An 18,669-nucleotide genomic window follows, 5' to 3' on the forward strand; every position below is an offset into this window, starting at 1 on the left:
TTTAGGAAACTCACTGTGCACTGTTATTGAAGGTTAAGTGTTAATAGTAATACATACTGATTTTTATGGAAGAAAATTACATGCTGAGTATAGTTTTAGTACAAAGAAAACAGTTTAATGGCAAAATTTGCTTTTTGAAGATCAACAAATTAAATTCCTGAGTAGTTTGCCATAGAGATAAATAAAAAGAAGAAGAAGAAAGATGGAACAATTAAAATGGCACTAGCAGATGCCTGGCCCCAGCTGTCCAAACAGGATTAATGGAGTACGCTCGGGTACAGTGAATCACGTGGTGCTTTGCAGAATACCCACACGCACTGCAGTACGCGTTATGCCCAGTGGCACTGAATAGATGAAAAGAAGTAAATACGTTAAACAGATTCATAGAGGCTTTTCACAGTATTAAAAAAAGCAAATTTCTAGACTAAAAGAAAAAGCTTTATTTTCGTATGATGGGAAATGCAAACTAGAGAGTTACTTTGTAATTCCTCTATTAACCCTTTAGAATTGAGTCTTTGATTTTAAGAAGAAAAAATGTAGAGAATGGTCATGAATATTATCCTACTGTATAACGGGATTTTGATTTACTAGCTGCAAAGCTTCTAAGACTAGAATAGAAGATGTGTGTAACACCCACATTCCAGGCTGTGGAATGCCCCTCTCTCCTCATTGCCTCTCACAAGGAAAGCCTGACCCACGGGGCACTGTCATTTGCTCCTGGGAGCTCGCCGTGGCGTCGCATCACTTACAGTTCAATGGGAAATGAAGTAACCACGATGCTCTGAGTTGCCCTGCACACACGCAGCTTTTCTCCTGTTTTAATAATTTTTACTGATGACTGTAACTGTAATTGTAGATTGAAACCATATTGAATCCTGTATAAAAGAATTAATTCAGTGTTCTATGAGGGTTTTTTTCCTTCTTTAATTTGCCAACTGACATTGTTCCTACGTGACAGGCATAAACTATAGCTTTAGATTTAAATGCTGGTGTGATGTGACATATTTATTAAAGAATTCCTTTGGAATACCTTCTTATATTTGAATGTGGAAAATTTTGTACTGATTGAAAAGTTACCACTAAGTAGATTTTATATGCATATCACTTGCTGTGAAAGTTTGTGAGAAAAATTTTGGCCATGTATTTTTAATCAAATATAATTAATATAGATGACAGTCTTGTTATTTATAGGAAAGAAAGAATCTGTCTTGACATTTTTATTCAAACTCTTTAAAGCCTTTTTAAAGCAATGCCATCCATGCCAGTGGATGATTTCCAAAACATTGTTTGCTGCCTGTTTAGACTTCAGTTTTGAGGAATCCAACATTTGGGGGGATGTGATGTCCATATTTTTAGTAAACGAGGTACTATTTGGTTTAATAGACTCTCAAGGTGATTAGAGGAGATAGTTTGCAAACAAAGGTGACAGTGGAACAGGGTCAAGCCTAATAAATGATCTATAGATGTCCAAACCTTTGTATAATCAGATATTTTAAAGTTAGCAATGAATTTTGTAAGAATAGATTTTGTTGAATTGCCGACGTGTTCTTTATTATGCTTCATCCAAAAACCGAGAGATTGACATTTTTTGTGTTCTATATTTGAAATATCCTTTAACTAGAAAATTTTCTCAAATGCAACCAACAGACTTTGCAGTACTTTTACTAATTACTATTTTAAAATTATTTTTATAGTAATTTTTTCATCCTGAAGTTCTTTCTGTGACTTGTACGTTATTCAAGGCCCAAACGCAGATTTAAAAAAATGATATACTTATGATATCAAAACAAAAACACCCTTTCAAATCAGCTTGAATTTATTTTTAGTATATCCACATATTTCTCATCTGGGTCACATATAGTCCATCATCTTGCAGGAGATAAAGTGGATTATTCTCTTTTGTTACTTGATGAAGGAACCCTGTTTAAAATCCTTTCCTTTTTGGAGAGGTCTTTATTATTTATAAATATACTACTCATCTTTACCCTGGGCTTTCGCTCTCCAGTTCTGAGAGTCCAACAGAAATAAATGATGGTTAGAAATGACAGATGTGAAATAGAAGTATAAATCATAATATATATCCCTAACTATAATTTTGATGTAGAAATAATTCCAAACCCCACAGTGAAAATTTTTCAGCAAAAATTTGTATATGACTTAATTATGTTCAGTTGCTTTGCACAAAGTAATAAATGAGTGATACTAATTAACTTTTGATCGATTACTAATGTTCTTGTCTGAACAGTAAACTTGTATAGCTAGTTAGGATTTTTTTAAAAAAACTTTTATTTATTTAAGTGTGTTTTTCTAGGACCCATCAGCTCCAAGTCAAGTAGTTGTTTCAATCTAGTTGTGGAGGGCGCAGCTCACAGTGGCCCATGTGGGGATTGAACCGGCGACCTTGTTAAGAGCGCCACACTAACCAACTGAGCTAACTGGCTGCCCCCAATTAGGATTTTTAATAAAGGGAAAGTACTCTGATCCAGTGTCTGAGAGCTTAGAGAGTGACTGGCACTCACCCCCCAATGCCCTGTCTCAGTGTCTCTGTTTTCTGACACTGTTCCTGTTCAGGCTTATAATCTTGCCTGAGAAACGGTTACAGCCACACACGTCTAAATAACTGAGCTATCTGATGGCATACATTCAAATACCTTAGATTGTAGTTTGTCATAAAATATTTTTCAGATGAAAATAATTCCAGTTAGGATCATTTAGCTGGAAGGACCCTTAAGATGTAATTTTTAAAATGTTAACAATTAAAATGTTACAATTAAAACTAGAAAGCAAACTATGGTAAGGGTCTAATTTGTACTAGGAATTAAGACCCCCAACCTGGCTGAGAGTATTAGTAGGACATCTGTACATAGTCAACTCAGACGGAACAGGTGAGCCGGCGCCCTCAGCACCATGCTGACCAGAATAGTGCGAGCGACGTCCTGGACTCGTTCCCTGTACTGGTGGGATGCACTGTCTTTGACCGGTAACCCACGTTAGCTGTAGTTTCTGTTCGCTTGTTTGGTAGATGCCTGTTACCCAGCTGAGGAAATTTCCTTCTTTTCCTACTTTGCTGGAGTTTGTTTTTTTAATCAGGAATGGATGCTGGACTTTGTTAAATGCTTTTTCTGCATCTATTGACACAATCAAGTGGCTGTTCTTTTTTATTAACGTGCACAATTACATCGAGTCAGTCTTGAATGTGAAACCAATCTTGCACTCCTGGGACAAATCCCACTTGGTCGTGACAGATTATCCTTTTTTTATATTGTTGGGTCCAATTTGATTAAATTTTGCTGAGGGGTTTTACACTTGTGTTTAGGAGTATACTGATCTGTGGTTCTCTTTTCTTAATATCTTTTTTTCTGGTTTGATATGTGAGTAATGCTACTTTCATTGAAAGTATCCAGAAGTGTTTCTTCTTCTCAATTTTCTAGATGAATGTTATAGACTAACTGTTTGTGTCCCTCCCGCCCCCATTCATATGTTGAACCCGAATCCCCAGTGTGATGGTGTTTGGGGTCTGGCCTTTGGGAGGTGGTTAGGTCATGAGGGTGGAGCCCTCAGGAACGGGATTAGTGCCCTTATGAAAGGAGGCCCCAGAGAGCTCCCTTGCCCTTCCGGCCTTGTGAGGATACACTGTAAAGGCAGCCATCTATAAACCAGGAAGCACACCCTCTCCAGACGCCAAATCTGCTGGAGCCTTGATCTTGGACTTCCAGCCCCCAGAATGGTGAGAAATAACTGTGTTGTTAACAAGCCGCCCAGTTTATGATATTCTGTTACAGCAGCCCCAACGGACTAAGACAGTGAGTTTTTAAAGCATTGGTTTTTCTTCCTTTAATGTTTGATGTAGTTGATCAGTGAAGCCATCTGGGCCTCTTGGCCCAGGTTTGTTGGCATAAACTTTCCTTACTCCCCCTTTAGTGTAAGTAGATGTACGGGTGCAGTGCCGTGATACCACCTCTCTCATGACAATTTGTGTCTTCTCTCTTTTTCTCTGAACATACAACTAGAGTTTTATTGATTTTTATTAATCTTCTCATAAGACCAGTTTTAGGTTTCATATATTTTTTTCTATCCTTTTTATATTTTTCTATTTCACTGATTTGCTTGATTACTTACTTTGAGGGCCATTTTCTCTTACTTTTCTGCTTTCTTGAAATTGAAGTTGAAGTCCCTGATTTGAGATCTCTTCTTTTCTAATATTGGCATTTTAACACTGTGAATTTTCCTCTAAGTACTGTTTTGGGTGCATCCCCCAAATTTGGATATAAAGTGTTTTCATTTTCATTCACTTAAAAATACCTTTGACTTACCTTGTTATTATTTCTTTGACTATGGATTATTTAGAAGTATTTTATTTGGTTTCCAAATGTTTGGGATGTTCCAGGGAGATTTGTCTGTTATTGATTTCAAATTGAATACCATTGTGGTATGGAAATATACTTTGTATGACTTGAATCATTTTAAATTTATTGACACTTGCTTTATGGCCCAGAATATGGTCTATATATTTCTTCTGTGTGCACTTGAAAAGAAAGTGTATTTTGCTACCCATTGGGTAGAGTGTTCTATAAGTATCAGGCCAATTTAGTTGATAATGTAACTCAAGTTCTTTTTGTTTTTACTGATTTTCTACCTGCTTGTTTTATCAATTATTGAGGGAAGGGTTTTGAAACCTATGATTGTTGATTTGTTTTTCCTACAGTCCTGTCAGTTTTTGCTTCATGTATTTTGAAGCTCTGATATTAGTTACATAAATATTTAGGGTTGTTATGTCCTTTATAATTATGATAATGATAGTCACATTCTTTATTGCTGCTAACATTTTCTGCTCTGAAATCTACTTTGTGTGACATTAATATAACCATTTTAGCTTTTTTAGATTAGGGTTAACATATTATACTTTTTCTCATTCTTATACTTTCAACCTGTTTGTATCTTTATTTTTAAATAGTTTCTTTTTCTGTTTTTGCTAGATACTGTATAGTTGGGTCTTGCTTTTTTATCCATTATATCAATCTTTGTCTTTGAATTTGGATGTAGACTATTTAGGTTGAATGTGATTATTGATAGGATATTTTGAATCTACCATATTGCTATTTATTTTCTATTTGACCCATCTTTCCTGTTTTCCCTTTTTCCTCTTTAGCTGCATTCTATGGATAAATTGCATTTTTAAAAAGTGATGCTACTTTATCTCCTTTGCTGGCCTATTTGCTCTATATAACTCTGTGTTGTGTTATTTGAATAGTTGTTTAAAGGTTTATAGCATACATTTTTAACTTATCACAATCTACCTTGAAGTGATATTATCGCACTCAGTATAAGAACCACACAACAATACACAGTTGACCCTTCAACAACGTGGGGGTTAGGGAGGTTGAACTGCTGCACAGTCAAAAATCCACGTGTAACTTTTGACTCCCCCCAAATTTTGTTTTCCCTTGGTGGGGATTGGCTCTAGGACCCCCCAACAGATTCCAAAATCAGCAGATGCTTAAGTCCCAGATATAAAATGTCATAGGTCAATGCATACAGTTGGCTCTCTGCATCCATGGACTTCAAACTGCAGATCGAAAACAGTACAGGTATTTATTGAAAAAAATCTGTATATAAGTGGACCTGTGCAGTTCAAGCCCATGTTATTTGAGGGTCAACTGTACTTTTGTTTTTTTTACTGACAGCCTTTGTGCTGTTGTCATACATTTTACTTTACATGTTATAAACCCCATAATACATTGTTTTTATTTTTGCTTTAATAATGATCTTTTAAAGAGGTTTCAAACTAAAATATCTTTTAAGTTTACTCACATAGCAATCATTTCTGTTGCTTTTCATTTCTTTGTGTAGATCCAGATTTCCTTTTAACATCATTTTCCTTCTGCCGGGAACACTTTCTTTAATATTCCTTGTAATTCAGGTCTACTAGTGATGGATTCTTTCAGCTTTCTCAATGTGTGAAATGTCTTTATTTTGCCCTTTTTTTTTTTTTTGGATGTTTTCACTGGGTATAGAATTTTAGATTGAGTTATTTTTTCTTCAGTATTTTAAAGATGTTACTTAACTGTCTTCTTATTTGCATAGTTTTTGACAAGAAATCTTCAGTGCTCATTATCTTTGTTCTTTTTTATGTAATTTATCCTTTTTAAAATTTGACTGCTTATAAAAATTTTCTTATTGGTTTTAAGCAGTTTGATTATGATATGCCTTGGTATAGTTTTCTTCAGACTCTTGTTCATTAAATTCGTTGAGCTTCTTTTATCTTGAGGTATATAGTTTTCACCAAATTTGGAAGATGTCCAACCATTACTTCTTCAAATATGTTTTTTTCCCATTCTCACTTTCCTGTTCTTCAGGAACTCTCACCACAAGCACACTAGCAATTTGAAATTAATTCACAGTTCACTAATACTCTATTCATTTTTTTGTCTTGTTTTGCTTTCTCTGTTTCATTTTGAATAGTTTCTATTGATATCTTCAAGTCCACTAATCTCTTCTTTTGCAGTATCTAATCCGTGTAGTGTGTTTAATATCTTATGTTGTAATTTTTCTTTGTAGAAGATCAACTCGGGTCTGTTTTATTTCTTCCACATCTCTACTTAAGTTCAATCTTTCCTGTAGCTTGTGAAATGCAATTGACCCTTGAATAGCGCCGGGTTTAGGAGCACCGACTCCCCCACACAGTCAAAAAAATCTGAGTATAACTTTGAGTTCCCCAAAACTTCATGTGTGAGGGAACATCTGGTCTCTTTTACTCCATGTTGGCTGGAACATTAAATTAATAAACATATTTCTAATTGATGTAATTTAATGAAAATCTGCTTGCACAGTAAGGCTGGTCAAAAGGTAGTTTTTGCTGCAACAGCATCATCTTTCATTCTACCCCCAAAGTAGAACCTCTATAGTTTTAGAATGACGTTGTTTTTGAACAAATTGCATAATTGGCAATGAGCCTATTTACATTAATCCTGAAATTAATGATGTTTAAAATGATTGTAGATTTTACTGTTTCTTTAAGTTGCATTTATTTTTTGACACTGTTAGGCTAATTTATTTCAGAAGTCTGGTTTAGAGGAAGGAATTTGAAAACCTAGTCAAGAAAATTTAAACTAACCATAGTGAGAGTCTAGAGTGGGGGAGAAATGTGTTAATCCCAGTGTTTCATCAAAGTACATTTAATCTCTAAATTTGTTTTTTTGTAACAAGATGTATGTGTTCTTTTTGGCGGTCTTATAGTAAAACCATGGATAGCCACGTCAGCCCTTTGTGTGATACGCCAGCAAACATCATTTATTGATGAAGTTACTTTAATGAGGCCTTTAGCATGTCATTTATAAACTCTCTCTCAACTTCTTGCTAGTTAAGGAACATGAAGATGCTTGCTAAAAGTCGGAGTTGACTCAGGTGGGCTAACGAACGTAAATTCTGGTGACTCATATTGCAGGTGGAGTAACCAGCTCTTTCTTGAAATGAGGTTTTGTTTTGTACCTTAGTTCTTTTATAAGGTATGAATAGAAAAAGGTCTTTATTCAAGGAATTGTGCATAAAACATTTTCAACTGAATCCTGGTGGGGAGAGCTGATGTGTGGTTTGTCGTGAAGAGTAGTTTATTGACAGATAATCCAGATAATGTGGCCTTATGCTTATCCCCTGCTTAACGCACTAAGCTTCTTACTTGGTACATATTTCACTTGTCTTTTAAAGAAATGCACTTAAGTGGGAATAAGCATTTCAATATTGGACTGGGAGAGGTAGATAACCACAGTTGATAATGAATTTTCTTACAGTTAGTAGTATTTTAAATTTTGCTACCTTAAAACTTGTATACCTTTCTCCAGAAAGAGATTTTGAAGTATTATACATTTGTAGAGTAAGTGTTTTTAAGTTAAACTTTAAGTATTGTTACTTTTTCTTAAGTGTTGGTACTTTTAATAAAAAAGTACATTTTACAATTTAATTATTGCTGTGACAAAAACCTCTCAGAAGTTTAGAGAAAGGTTAGTTTAAGGTTTCTTGCTGTCTAGTCTTACAGAATTTTCAGAATTGAAGAGCAGTGTGTGTTGTGCAGAGTAATCTTTTAGTTAGTCAATATTAGTTAGATTTTTTAAATGTTAAATTTGAAATAATGCCGTTAGAACTAGTTCCTATAACCTAACAGCTTGTATTGTGCCTGAGTTCACTGCTGCAGCAGGCTGACGGCTTCCTGTGTGAAATCAATGTGAGGCGTCCTGGGGCCAAAGCAGCTAACAGCAGACATTGTTCTTTGCCTGGTGTTTCATCTTTGGTCTTGATCCTGACTCTCGAGATACCAAGTTGAGTCCACGAAGAACTTCTAGCGAGAACACTTTCCCATCGTTTGTACCGCATCTGCCGTTCTTCCTATGCTGGTGCATTGGGCTCCCAGACCTCACTCGCATGTGTGCTAGTGCGGCCCCAGCTTGTACATGGGCCACATTCGGGTGGTGGCTGAATTCAGCATGTACCAGTGGTTTCACCAGTGGAGTGTGTATCCTGTGAATTCACAGAGTCATTGGGCTGTGTGAAAAAACTGTTAAAACTTGCATTTATCTTTATTGCTGTTATTCTGATTTAAAGTTTTCGTCTGTTTATAATGTATCTGTCAGTGAATAGTACATATGTAGTTTACAGATAATCACACACACACATATGTTGGGTATATGTGCTCTGATTTTGGTTTTGCTGATGGTGGAGCATGATCAAACTTTTTTTAGACCAGATAAGACCTATGGGGCATCTGGGCAAGGATTTTTGTTCTGTGGTCTCTGGGTACCTACATAAACAAGCTTCATGATATACACAGTTCTCTGTGTGTGCAGATGTGCGCTTTTCCTATGAAAGAGCTGTGCCTCTCACCATTCTCAGAGGAGTCTCTGGACCTAGCGATCAAATAAACCACTTGTCTGGGACCCCAGGCTAAAAGCAACGAGGTTGGTTCTGTAGGACTACATCTTGTCTAAAGATGGCTTCCTCGGTGAAATAGATGGCATTTTAACGGAAAATAAAATGTATCATTAGACACATGTTCCTTGTAACAAGTACAGTTTTGTCAAGGCGTCTGAGAAGCCGCGGCTGCCGTGGCCACCGTGATCTCATGCTGTGTGAGCTGCACCATGCAGCCTGCTGTGGTTGGGCCCTCTGCCTTCTTTGGAAAGAGATTTCATTGTGTGTTTCCATTAATCCTCTGTCCCTTTAAAAGGTTATGGTAGATTATTGTCTCTCAAATTCAAATCCATGGGCCCTGGGTAGATGTGGCTACAAAGAAACCTCCCATCCTTCTGACACTGTTTGGATATGAAGGTTTTCCTGTTGTCTCCATAGCTGCTTTTGTGGAGTCTGTCGCTCCAGCAGGGGACAGGATTGCATGGGTGCTGATGAGAGTTAAGTTCCAAAGCTGGCTGCTAGGGGGAAATTCAGTTCAGTCGAAATTATCCTTGAATTCCTTAGACCACCCATAAAATGAAAGTCCATGGTTTTGTTTTTACAGTCCTTTCTGGGTAAAAATTTTTATGGCCCCGTGTAGCTCTTTGATTTCTTCCTTGAAAAATGTCCACAATATACCAGTGGTCAGAAGGATCCAACCACTCACATACTCTTTCCAGTAAGTACTGCGCCTTGGGCACACGTTCATTGAATAGAATGACTATTTGAATTATTTTTTTTAAATAAGAGGACTTGTTTTTTTAATGTGTGTAGGTGAATTACAGTAACTCCAGTGCGTATATGACAACCACACTGTGTTTCCAGCTCTGTCACTTTATTCCACAGCCTGTAGCATCCAATTCACACTAATAACTTTGTTTCTGGAAAAGACTCACTGTTTGTTTACTCATTTATGTAATAAATGTGAGTATACGCAGGCACTGGGATCAGAGGAGGGGAAAAGACACAGTCCCTGCCCTCGTGGAACTCACATTCTAGTGGGAGCTAGGCAAAAAGTAAGCCAGACAGGAAAACAAACACCTCAGGTACTGTGTGCTGTGAAGAGCCATAATCTGGCCATGGAGAGGCCAGCTGTTTTCTGTGGGGTAAATAGGTGCCCTCGTTAGGAGGTGACTTTGGAACCAGGACCTGCAGGGAGAGAGGGGACAAGCGGTGGCGGAGGTGTGCGGGTTTGTCAGGTGTCTTTTCCATCATGACTCTAGTTTCTGATGTCAGCTGAGCACACATGCGGCCTCCCCACACGAGCAGCACAGTGGGCTTCTTGTCCACGAGAGTGTAAATTCTGAGTGACTGGCAAGAATCATTCAGCCTCATGGCTCCTCACTTCCAAGTGACTGTGGCCAGTGGCTAAGTGGATAGGTTAGGGCCAAATGTTCCCGTAGGTCATTCCACACAATAGCCATGATGTACTTCAAACTGGGATTCTCACTGACGGAAGAGAGAAATCGTGGAATTTGATCTGCTTTGCACTTTATTTTGTGACATATACATATAAAGCCATCATACCTGATTTTATTAAGGGCTGTTCTGTTTGTTTTTAACAGGAATCACTAGATTTGATCTCCTTGGAGACTTTGGAAGGTTTAACTGGCTGGGAAATTTCTATATTGTCTTGTCCTACAATTTGCTTTTCGCCGTTGGGACAACACTGTGTCTGGTCAGAAAATTCACATCTGCTGTCCGAGAAGAGCTGTTCAAGGCCCTAGGTAATCCATCCTTGGGGGGATGGACACTGTCTCCTCTTCTACTAATTGACCCTGCTTGTTGTTTGTGCTCTTGTATAAATGACCTCTTCCTCATCGGTAAAATGACCTCTTCCAAATCCTTCTTATTTTTAGGATGGTTGTGAATATTAACTGAGATAATTCTTGTAAGGCCCGAGCATTGTCCTGGGACATCAGAAAGGCTCAGAAAATAGCTTTTTTATTATTACGTTAACGGTAGTCACGGTGAGATGAGTGTGAGAGTGTGCTGAAGGCTTAGTTTTGGTAATAATACCTCTTACTGCTTTTCAGTTAGGGATTTTTTTGAGGCTTAGATTTTACAAGTATCAGGCTGACCCATAATTCTCTTCAGTAAGCTAAATAATAATTCCGGATAAAATATTCGTATTCTTGGCATTAATAGGATGTGTATTCCATGAGTCACATGCTTTGTGATCGCATTAAGAGCTCTGGAGCCTGGCTGATGTATAAAGGGTGCAGTTGTAACCTCGGAGTGTATTTTCATGCTCACTATAGCATCAGCACTAAACATATTTCAGCCTTACATTTTAGGAATACTAGGACAATGGAAACTGTCGTGCTCTATGAACCCTTTTGGGTTTGGTCCGTGTACTTTTATCATAAAAGACAAGAAAGGCAGTGATTTGTTGCAGAAAATCCTGACGTTAGCGCATGGATGAACTGACATCATTTGGATGTGAGCATTCCGTGTTCCACTGTGGCTTTTGGCTACTGTAAAAGGCACCAGAATACTTGTGTCGTGGAAGTGCACGTAACCCAAGCTTTGTGAGCAGCGGCAAAGCTTTGCACCCACCAAGGCTTTCCAAGCCCGATGATTGAAAGGATGGCCTTTGGAAGGAAAAGGACTTCAGATGATCTCTTCATTCATGTTTTACTTTATATTCACTGTGAGGGGCTGACTGATGAAATATCGGCCTGAAAGGGAAAAGCTAGGTCTCATGTCAGCGGAAGCACCAGCAAATGGATGCATTTTAATGCCTTGGTTCTGCGATGCTGGTCAGACGTCATTAGACCCTTCTTTCAGCTGGGTGTCCAGTTAACACTTCGTTTCTAAACCTGATATAATATTAGCAACATTAGTTAGCCATGATCTCAGAGCAATTCCCGCTTAGCATTCACTAAATGAGACGGTGGTCCAGGCACTGCAGGAACGTCCGCTTGGTGTCCTGATGGCGGCTGGCTGGGGAGGCCTGTGTACGCACGGTCCTGTGCTGTCAGCCCCGACTGGATGCTCAGTCGTGTAGAGCGTCCAATAGATTTGGATTTTCCCCACATTTCTGTCATTCTTTGGAGTGCGCTGAGGAAGTGATGCCTGACACGCAGGAAGAGGCCTCCCTTAGTGCGCGTGATGAGGGGTGAGCTGAGGTCTCACTGGGGTCATAACTTGAGTATGGTGTGACCGTCCCCTCTCTTCCCTTCCTTGTAGGTATTGTCTGCTGCTGTGTCATTGGTAGTACCAGTGCCCATGCCGTAGTCCCTGGCACCTGGTAGATACTCACTGTAGCTGTGGGGATGGCGGTGGGGGTGATTGGTCCTACACAAGACAGACATCATGGTTCCTCAGAGCTGCACCCACGTTTCAGGAGGAACCAGCGGAAATAACCTACCGAAAGGGGGTTCTGTGCCAGCCGGGGTGTCAGTCCCCTCGCAGCTTCTCTCCCTGACCCTTCCTGTAGCTCACAGCCACCAGTGTGGGTCCTGTCGGCGCTCGGTGCTTTGCCATCCCTAGGCGAGAGCTGCTTTCTGTGTTGGATTCAGTTTTTCTTTCCCATTCATCCATCACAGACAGGCTCAATTTTTCCTTTCTTTTCATTAAGCTGTGCAGGTGATAGAAAGTTTTCAGTTAGGAGTGCTGTGTTTGTTAAAGAGTGATGTAAAGTTGCATAACTGTCAGGTAGATAACATCTGGCATTTTAGGGGGGAGATAATCTTATCCAGGTACGTTTCTGAGTTGTCACAAAGATCTGAGCTTCATAAAAGCTGTTTCCTCAGAATCTCTTCCGTACACGTGTCCCTGAATGCCTTTGTGCCTCACGGAGTCAGACGCCTGGAGCTTCACAGTCACAGGGACTCTTAAACCGTCTTCGACCTTTCCTCCCCGCGAGAGCAGAGTGCACTATTGTTCTGCGTACTGGCCACATCAGGTCAACAGTTGCTGTGTGACACAGAGGGAACTTACTGTAACTTAGGGAATGGTACTTTGTTATTCTATGAAGTGCTCCTGAGTACTGAAATATTACTTATCTTCAACTGGTTTTTTTTTTGGTCATTTCTTCCTGTTTTTCGTAATCTTTTTCTCTTTAATTACATGATTAACATTTTGCTGTGTCTTTCATATGTTTTCCTGTGTGTGTATATATGTGCGTGTGTGTTTTAAAACAAAGTAGGATCGTACTTGTGTGTGGTTAGGCTCCCTGGGAAGCGCACTCTGGGACGGGAACAAGCTTGCAGGAGTTTCTCGGAGCACTCTTGGGATCAGGCACCAGTGGGCCACGTGCCTCTCATCAGAAGCCCCAGTGGGCCGTGGGGGTGGTGACGAAGGAATGGCCTGGGGCCGGGGCCACACTGGATTGGAGAGAGGGCGTGACTTCCCCCCTGGCAGCTGCCTGCAGCTTAGCCCCCGCTCCCCCAGGAGCTGCCAGCGGGGAGAAGAGACTTTCACTCTGAAGGGGGTCTGGTCAGCACCTCTGTTCACGTGGTAGCATTTAACAGTTGGCCTTGTTACTCTCCCAGCCCTTTGCCAGCACTGTGCGGGCATCATATCTCACCATTTACTTCTTTTCCTGCAGGGCTTCATAAGCTCCACTTACCACATACTTCAGGGGATGCAGGAACAAGCAAGCCTTCTGCAAATGGGCATCAGAAAGCGCTGTGAGACACAGCACCGCCTGCAGCTGGGCACCCGCGCCCCCGGCATGCGGCAGCCAGGCCACAGTCGGCTGGACCTGTCATTGGCCTTTTCCCAGAGTTTCTCGAGCGCTCACCCTGTGCTGGCGCAGGCCCTGTGCTGTCCAGCTGCATGTGGGCGCCTTCAGCGGCACGCTCCTCTGTGCACGTTTGCTCCCACCCACCGGTGGTCACCCCCAGGAGGACGCCAGAAAGGCCAGCGTCAGGCTTTCTAAAGATTCACTGGAAGCCACAGCCTATTATTCAGAACCTAGAAGCCTGCATGCGAGGTATCCTTGGTGCTGGGGTGCGAGGGAAGGTGCTGCAGAGCATGAGGCTTACTGACGTCCTCATTGCAGGCGCGTTCGAACTGTGAGCGTCACAAATCACGTTTTCACTTCCTTAAAGAAAAAGCACAAGGCGTAGTTCTGATTTGTGTTGCGGAGCGATGCTGAGTGGACTTTGAGTCTTGGGAAGACAGGAAATGCCTTTGAAGCCTGTGCCTGGGTAGAGTCCACGGGAACGCACTCTGAGCAGGAGCCGGCGTCTCCTCTCCCAGCCGCACTGCTGAGTTGGGACCTAGACTGTGTCCAGGCACAGGCACTCGCAGTTCTCAGCCTTTTCTCAGAATCCCTTGGTTCCTTCTGCCTCTGCGTCCCCTCTGAGACCACACACACTCTGTGGTAGAGTCCCTTATCCCACCACATTCTGCAGCTGGGGTCACTTTTATATACGCCAGTTTAACCCGCAGACCCATGAAGGTCACCAGTTTAATACCCAGACACACAGCACCAGCATTCCTGGTGCAAGGATCGTTCTGCAGTGATCATTCACTTGTCAAGTTGTAAATAATCCTGGGGTGGTTTCTGGACTTTAAGTCCACTGAATAAAAACTATAAGATGACCATCCTGTGGCAGAGAACTGAAAATTGTGCACACGAAACATGAGATGGGCTGTTTGCACACATTTGTAGTCCTCCCATCTCTGTAAATACATGTCACATGCACTGTGTTACATGCACGATGTGTCATATGATCCACGTGTGTGGCAATTGATAGTCTGTGTTCAGACAAGAGTGAAACAACATTTTTCTCAAATTGTTGAATTTAAAGCCTTTTTGGGAGGGAGATATTTATGAAAAACGGGCTGCATTACTTGATGTCCAAAATTTCCACTTAGAGCCAAAATAATAAGAAAAATGAATCATATATTTGTAAGCTCCATTGAATATGCGTGTCCTTTGTTTATGCCTCTGCCTTTCCTTCTGAGCTTCTCTTGTTAAAATGCAGCTTCGTTTTTAAAAAAGAACATTTTATGATTGTACACAGCACCCGGTAAATACCACTAATCCTCGTGTTGGGGACTGTCCCAGCATCGGGTCCGCACACTGAGAACCTAGCAAAGCTGGCTGTTTTCTGGTTTCATGGGCACTTGCCCCTCTGTAAGCATTAGCTGCCAGCTCTGTGTCTCACTGAGGCTTGCCTGCCGTCCATGCTGTGAGCAGACCAGGTCAGGGAGGAAGTGGAAGAGACTTCTTCAAATACAACAACATCACTTTTAAGTTACACCGATTTCAGGGCACGTCCAGAGAAAGTGTTCCTGGGTATTTGTAAGATGTCTGAACTTTTTTGAGTAAAGTATTAAACTTTTCAATGTCTGTATCTACTCTGTTCATTGGAAGTTTCTGTCTGTGGACCTGAAGCCTCGGGTTGGTCGGCCGTAACACGTGTTATCAGTTCCTGAGGCTGGTTGTCTCGCTGTTGGAATAGAGGACACGCGTCATGTGGGGGGACGGTGTGAACCTGGGGGCTCAGGTGCCTCCATGGACACAAATACACGCAGTGACAGACACTCGGGCTCTGCAGACAGCGAGTGTGTCCCAGTCTTACACGCAGGCAGCTTCCTCTGGAGGGAGGGGCTTGTCCTACATGCAGGTGTGTCTGTGGACACACACTGGAGCCTGCAACAGGAGTGGGAGGCGGCACCCTGAGGCCTGGCACTGGACACTGGTGAGGACACGCGCCTTTTGGGTCTCGCTTTGCTGCAGACATGGCTGGTGAGGGCGCAGCGCCGAGTGGGGCCTGGGGTGAGTGCCCGTGACGCCCCTAGCACTGGATCCCGGCTCCCCCCACCCCCAGCTCGGCACTGTACTCACAGTTTCTTACGGGGACCTGGTCAAAGCCCACCATTAATTGATTCTACAATATTGAAATAAGTTATTTTAAAATCATCAAATTTACAGAGTATAACATTGGTAATGATTTTTACTGACTTCCCAAGGTATTTCTTAGATTTAGTCTTTACTTAGCTTTATGTGCATTGTATACAGAATAGATCTGTTTCAAATATGAGACTTTCTGTGAACATTTTACACACATGAGTGTGAGCTCCATCACACTGACGGGGTCAGTGGATGAGGGTGGAACCTGTGTGTGGTTCTGACTCTGGGGCCCTCGCACCTCCTGTGCTTGCCGCTGTGGCCTCAGTGAGCCTGAGTTTGCCAACAGCACGGGTTTTCGTTGGGAAGCCCGATGTGGCTTTCTTTGTAGTTAGCAGAGCATCTAATGCATAAAGGCAGAATTCTTACCGTAATTAAAAAATATGAGCACACACGAAGTGATGACTTTTTAAACTTTAAAAAATCTGGTTTGATGTTACTTTAAAAATGATTTTTGTTTACAGTGTTTTGTCTAAAATTGTCAGTCTTGTTTGTTTCTATGAGATACTTTCAGTGTGACTTTTTAAATGTCTTAGAAATTAAAATTTTACAAAAGTGAGTTCGTATTTTGGCGTACAGGCACTCAAATATGTGGTTCTAAAAAAAATCTTAAATACTGTCATGTCTAAGGGTCCATATAGGTTACTTCTGTTTCAATTTTATAAATGGCAATAATTATTCTGGTGCCATGCAGAATTGAGAAAGAAGTGGGTATTTTCTCTTTCCTTTTGCTGTGGAGTTATTGGTAGATCGGTTTCTTGCAACCTGAAAGAAATGTAGCAACAGTAATTGGAATTATGTATGTTGTTTAGTTGTTTGAGTTATTTGGATTTGGTTCTTCTAATTTCTTCCTAGAAGGTGTGAACCACCTAATTATGTCCAGGCAGCTTCATCCAGAGTTCCCGGAAGACTACATGACACCAGCCTCAGGTTGATTCCCTGACAAACAGGAGCCTTTACACCAGTGGCTTTCAAGCTCTTTGGCTACAGGAAGACATATTTTACATTGTAACTCAGTGTACAGCACACTTCTATATGTATAAACCAACATTTAACAAAACCAAACCTACTTTTACTATGTGACGTATGCTGGCAATTTCTGTTCTGTTGTTATTTTTTAAAATTCTAGACACAACCCCCTAAGTCATTTCCTGACCTACTAATGGATGGTAAACTTCAGTTTGAAAAATGTGACTTTGGAATGTGAAAGAAGAACAGCACAAAGACCATTTTCTGGCTTGTGAAAATTGTTTGGGTAAGATATGTGATTATAAACACGACTGAAGCAAATATATTGGCATGCAAATTGTTGCACTGCAAAAATGTAATTAAAATCAGTAGAAATAGCAAAAACTGAGAATGGGTTACAAAATTTCAAAACTAGGTGATTGATCCATATGCCTTGAAGGGGCAGAGCTAGGAGCTAGCTTTCAAGAGAAGTGATTTAACTTCCAATTCTGTGTAATTCAATTAGGAAAATGTTTTTGCAAGTTCAAATGTAACCACACAGGAAAGTCGGACAACCCCAGTCATTTTCGGACACGGCTTTGGTATTATGGCCTTCTGAACGTGCTCAGAAAGTGGCGTTCACAGGAGGCAGCAGCCAATGTCCGTGGTGTCTGAGGGCAAAAGCGAAACAGGGACCTTTAGTGTCAGGATGTGTGGAGGTGGAGAGTCAAATGGGGGCTGAGAGCCCAAGGAAGATGTTTTACCAGTTACTGAAATGCTGTGTGACGTCTTTTCCTTTGGAAAGCTATTATTAAAAGAATGCACCGCGTACAGACAGTGGGCCTGGGCATCACGGATGTGGGGCTGCAGTGGCAGTGGCATGATGCCACAGGTCTCCATTCACGGCCTCTGGGAAGAGTGCACGACCCTTCTGTGCTGGCTGCACAGTCTGCCTGGAGAGTGAAGTGACAGGCCTTCTGGTCTCCTGCGTACACCGCCCTCCTCAGGGGCACTTCATTTGAAGAGTGCTTTCAGGTTACCAGTGTGCTGGTCAGACACGAGCCGTGTGCAGTACCCATGCCCATGGCCAAGCCTGGGACACGGTTCTGGAACCACCCTGGCAGGTCCACTGCTGCCATTCAGAACCTCGTGGAAATAGGCGAGTTAATCCGATGAAGAAAGGGAATAATTTACTGTTCTGAGCAATCCTGACTGGTCCATGAGAAGTACAGCAAGTCAGTAAATTACAGAACCTCTGAAACCTAAATTTTATCCTTTCCTCACTTTCTTGAGCCGATTAAATGCATGAATTTGAAATTTTATAGATGAAACAAAACTGGATGGGCTGTCAGCTTTTACAGCATAGCTGGGTTTCCCCTGTATGAACTGAGAGAATGGATTACACTGTGGTACTTAACCCCAACCCCCACAAGTCGTCCACATTTAAGGTAGGCTCCCCCCAAATGATGTACTGCTTCCTGACCATGAGTTCATCTTTCAAGGATTTTCTTCTGGTAGCAAGAGCGGCAGACGGGACAGACATGGAAAGGAGAGCTGTGCCCCCAGGAGAACTCCTCCAGGGCCAGGAGACACTCGTGGTGAAACGTGTGTGAGCAGGACAGGAGCACCGTCTCCCGGGAGGGCTGGCTGCCACCTGTCCCCGACGCCTCGCGCTGGCAGCTGCTGTTCCCTGAGAGCGGGGTCAGGCAGATGGGACACTCGCAGGCCTCCCGGTGCAGAGCCTGCAACACAGACGAGAGCAGGCTCTTACTGTCATCCTAAGAGGAAGCTTCCAGGGTGAAGAGAGAACTGTATACTTAAGAGATGGATCTGGTGAAGATGAAGACGTTTCATTGTGTAAAGCTCACCCTAGTTACTACAGACTAGGACAAGGGCAGGGCAGGAAACCC

General features: G+C 41.5%; 2 protein-coding genes across 18 annotated transcripts in view; one reads left to right on the forward strand and one right to left on the reverse strand.

Moving 5' to 3' along the window:
- LMBR1 (limb development membrane protein 1) overlaps positions 1–18,669 on the forward strand; it is a 116,656-nt gene that overhangs the window by 79,749 nt on the left and 18,238 nt on the right. For 4 of the 8 annotated variants that reach the window (XM_074315038.1, XM_074315034.1, XM_074315036.1 and 1 more), the window contains 2 exons: positions 10,506–10,667; positions 13,496–15,254. The exons of 1 other annotated variant lie outside the window; for it this stretch is intronic. In XM_074315038.1, coding sequence (XP_074171139.1) covers positions 10,506–10,667; positions 13,496–13,581 — 248 coding nt within the window. In that variant the 3' untranslated portion in view covers positions 13,582–15,254. Of the gene's footprint in view, positions 1–10,505; positions 10,668–13,495; positions 15,255–18,669 lie in introns of those variants that run through there. 3 more of the 8 variants (XM_074315037.1, XM_074315040.1, XM_074315042.1) reach the window with 1 other exon arrangement.
- RNF32 (ring finger protein 32) overlaps positions 1–18,669 on the reverse strand; it is a 50,558-nt gene that overhangs the window by 4,914 nt on the left and 26,975 nt on the right. For 9 of the 10 annotated variants that reach the window (XM_019742506.2, XM_074315048.1, XM_019742508.2 and 6 more), the window contains one exon: positions 17,928–18,501. The exons of the other annotated variant lie outside the window; for it this stretch is intronic. In XM_019742506.2, the coding sequence (XP_019598065.2) occupies positions 18,250–18,501 (252 nt within the window). In that variant the 3' untranslated portion in view covers positions 17,928–18,249. Of the gene's footprint in view, positions 1–17,927; positions 18,502–18,669 lie in introns of those variants that run through there. 10 annotated transcript variants of the gene reach the window in all.

The sequence above is a fragment of the Rhinolophus sinicus genome, linkage group LG11, assembly GCF_036562045.2.
Source record: "Rhinolophus sinicus isolate RSC01 linkage group LG11, ASM3656204v1, whole genome shotgun sequence".
Classification (NCBI taxonomy): Eukaryota; Metazoa; Chordata; class Mammalia; order Chiroptera; family Rhinolophidae; genus Rhinolophus; species Rhinolophus sinicus.